Source organism: Pinus tabuliformis, chromosome 5_1, assembly GCF_031772625.1.
Source record: "Pinus tabuliformis cultivar Carrire ecotype Pingquan chromosome 5_1, CPIR1, whole genome shotgun sequence".
NCBI lineage: Eukaryota > Viridiplantae > Streptophyta > Pinopsida > Pinales > Pinaceae > Pinus > Pinus tabuliformis.
Window position 1 is genome coordinate 404,004,928 of NC_142305.1, and position 3,302 is coordinate 404,008,229.

At 37.2% G+C, this 3,302-nt stretch overlaps 1 protein-coding gene across 1 annotated transcript; it reads right to left on the minus strand.

Annotated features, from left to right (window-relative positions):
* Positions 1-1,746: 1,746 nt before the first annotated feature.
* On the minus strand, positions 1,747-2,559 carry LOC149165182 (uncharacterized). The gene has a single exon (XM_089429736.1). The coding sequence runs from the start codon at positions 2,557-2,559 to the stop codon at positions 1,747-1,749; it is 813 nt and encodes a 270-aa protein (XP_089285862.1).
* Positions 2,560-3,302: the final 743 nt, after the last annotated feature.

Sequence of the window (3,302 nt, forward strand, 5' to 3'; positions counted from 1 at the left end):
GTAAAATAATTTTTTCCACATTTAAAATATTGATTGAAATGTTATTTTGGATCTTATTTATAACTTTCTAAAAATTGCAAACTAAACTTAATTTTCATTATCACACTCTAAACCCAATAAATATTAAAAACTCAGGTTTATGAATTCCTCCCAATTGGACAATTTGAAGTTTAGGTAATGCACATTATCCACCTACCTCTAAAAGTGATCATGCAACCAAAAATTCAAAGCTGTAAGTTTATTACATCATGCAACCATAAGTTGAAAGCTCTAATTTTCTTTCACTGTGAAAGTTAAAATGCAAATGATAGGTTGCATTAAAATAATTATAACTCGATGAAATCAATGAATGAGAAGTGTCTTACATATTTAAAGACCTATTATTATCAATATTTAAAGAATCAACACAATAATTTTTTTTGTCAAGTTGTTTGTGCTCCTCGAGACTTGACCTGTGGCTTAAGGAGTTGCGACTTAGGGAAATATTAGTCGTCAAAATCTCTTGGGGATTGCATCTGGCCTCAGCCACATCAACCCTTAGATGACTAGATTTTTTAGCATGTCTTCTCCCCCAAGCACACGGCACAACCACCCCTCATGAGGTTTGATCCCGGGTCACCATGCTAATGAGGCCCATTGTCAACAAGTTGTGCTAGTGAAACTTGACAATAATAAGCACAATATTAGAAACAAGGAAATAGTTAAAAAAATTAAAATGACATTTTGAATTTCAAAATTAAAATTAATATAAAAATATTTTTATAAATAATTTGTTTTATTAGTTGTTTCTTTCATTATTTAACTAAATATGAAATATAAATTCATTGATTTACTTTAAATTTAATTAATCAAACTACTATTTTTTAATAATCCATGAGGTCATCCATTAATTATAAATTCATTGATATCTTTTAAACTTAATTGGTCACACTACTATGTGAGTGAATGGATATTTCCACATTTAGTCATATTGTCAAATATTTTCAGACTAACTTTTACTATGTTTTAATCATCCATAAGCCCATTCATTAATGGAATGCTTTCAAGAGAGAATATATTTGGTATAAATATCCACTTCGTCCTTGGAGTAAAACCTTTGAAATCTGAACTAAACCAATCATTTTATTTAAAAATTGACACAACCTATAGATTGTACTCGAAAGTATTTAAAACTTGAAATTATTTGGTTTGAGAGTTTTGTATGTGTGACTTTTACATAATGGTGATTTCTTCCCTTAAATTATGTGTGTGTAACTCCTTGTTCTAATGGATGCAACTCCCTTGTTTCCTTGTTATAGTTGTTGCAACTCTCCTATGTCCTTGTTACAATTGCAACAACCCCCCTTTAATGATGACAAATCACGTATAAATTATTACTAAAACTTTACTACTACAGTGTCGAATTATATACCATTTTTTTCCCATGGAAAATTCGTAATTTCATTAGTGTATGAAATTACATTTTGTAGACGCATAAGCATATTCCGATATTTCTATCAATAGACACAGCTTTCGCAGAAGCGGAAAAAACCAACTACCCAAGTCCACGTAGGGAGGTAGTAGTGTAGACAGAGTCTAAAAAAGAGTGCAAAAATATAACAAAAACCAGCAGTATGAATATTATCATGGTCCACGCAGGGACATAATACCAGAAATATGTATTGTGCCAGTCATAATATATCCACATATCAGATCATAAACAACAAAATAAATATGTACAATAATTATGTTATCAGTGTTTGAACATTAATTGAAAATGTCCATAAAAGGCCTATGATAGTATTGGTAGAGTTTTCCACCAATCTGTTCGCTGATCAGCCAGATGCCCTGCTCCCAGATCATGCCTTCTTTGGAAAGACGGTCAACCTCTGAGTTCCGCTCCCTGTATATATGTTTACATGAAAAATAGTCAAAATTTGATATCAATCTTAAAGCCTCTTCAAGAATGTGTCTCAATGAGAAAGACCAGCAAGTAGATACTCTATTCAACCAATTGCAGACAATCATAGAGTCACCAAACAGTTGTAATGCATGGCAGTTCTTCTCCAAAGAAAATCGAATGATATGAAAAGCTGCAGATAGCTCTGCAAAGTTATTCGTGCCCCTTCTGAAACCCATAGACAGGCTGTAGGAATGTCTCTCAGATATGTGCAGGATAGCACCCCCACCACATCCGTCTTCTTGTGCAGCCCCATCAAAGTATGCCCAGGGTCTGTTGCGGTCAAACTGTTCCAGGGAGATAGTGCGAGTGTTAGGGGGAGGAGGGTCATCAGGGATAAGATCATAATCCGCTTTGATCATGGCAGCTATACTAGACCATCTAGGGGGGGTGTTGTGGAAAATCAAATGATTGCGAGCTATCCAGATAGCCCAACAGAACAACAGAGGAAGGTTTCTCAGCTTGTGAGGTGAGACTGAATGAAACCAAAGGTTCCAAGCATCAACCAGAGAGTCTGAAAGCCAAATACTATTAGAGGGGATAGCAGCAGACACAAGATTCCATGCATTACGAATAACATGGCAATGCAAGAAGATGTGGGAAGCAGTTTCACCATCCATGTTACAAAAGTGACACCAGTGTGGGCCATAAAAAGATCTCTTCATCAGGTTATCCCCCGTGGGGATTTTATTTTTCAAAATGCACCACATAAGAACTCTGGATCTAGGAGGTGCCTTAAGTTTCCAGAGGAGTTTCCACCACTGTTGAATGACCTGGGGCTTTCACGGATTTTCCAGAACAATATAACCCTCCTTTGGTGTATATCTCCCAGATTTCGCCAGAGCCCAGATTATCTCGTCCTCCCCATCTGTAATCCAGATATGTGCCTCCATTAAGGCCTATATAGTCCCTCCAGAGCTGTCTCCATCGTGGAGGGATGTTGAGTTGATTTTCAGTTTTCCAAGCCTGTTGTAGGAATGAGGAGTTGTGCTCGTCTGCAATATGAGCAAGGTGTGTAATATTATGCTCCATTAAGTGTTCTATAAGAGCCTGAGGTAATCTGTGCATGTTCCCACAACCTATCCACGGGTCTATCCCAATGCGAACTCTGTTCCCCGAGTGTATCCTCCATGTAATGCCAGAGCGGATGGGATCCAGTGCTTTCAGAACAGCCTTCCAAATTATCGAAATACCTGTATAGGGTCCTACCGGTCTACGGATCCAGTCCAGCACTTGTGCAGGGGAAATATATTTCGAGTAGGCTACCCTTGTCCATAAACTGTCCGAAGCAACCATTTTCCATCCTAATTTCACTGCCAGCACAGAGGAGAAATCATCCAGTTTTTTGAGACCCCAGCCCCCC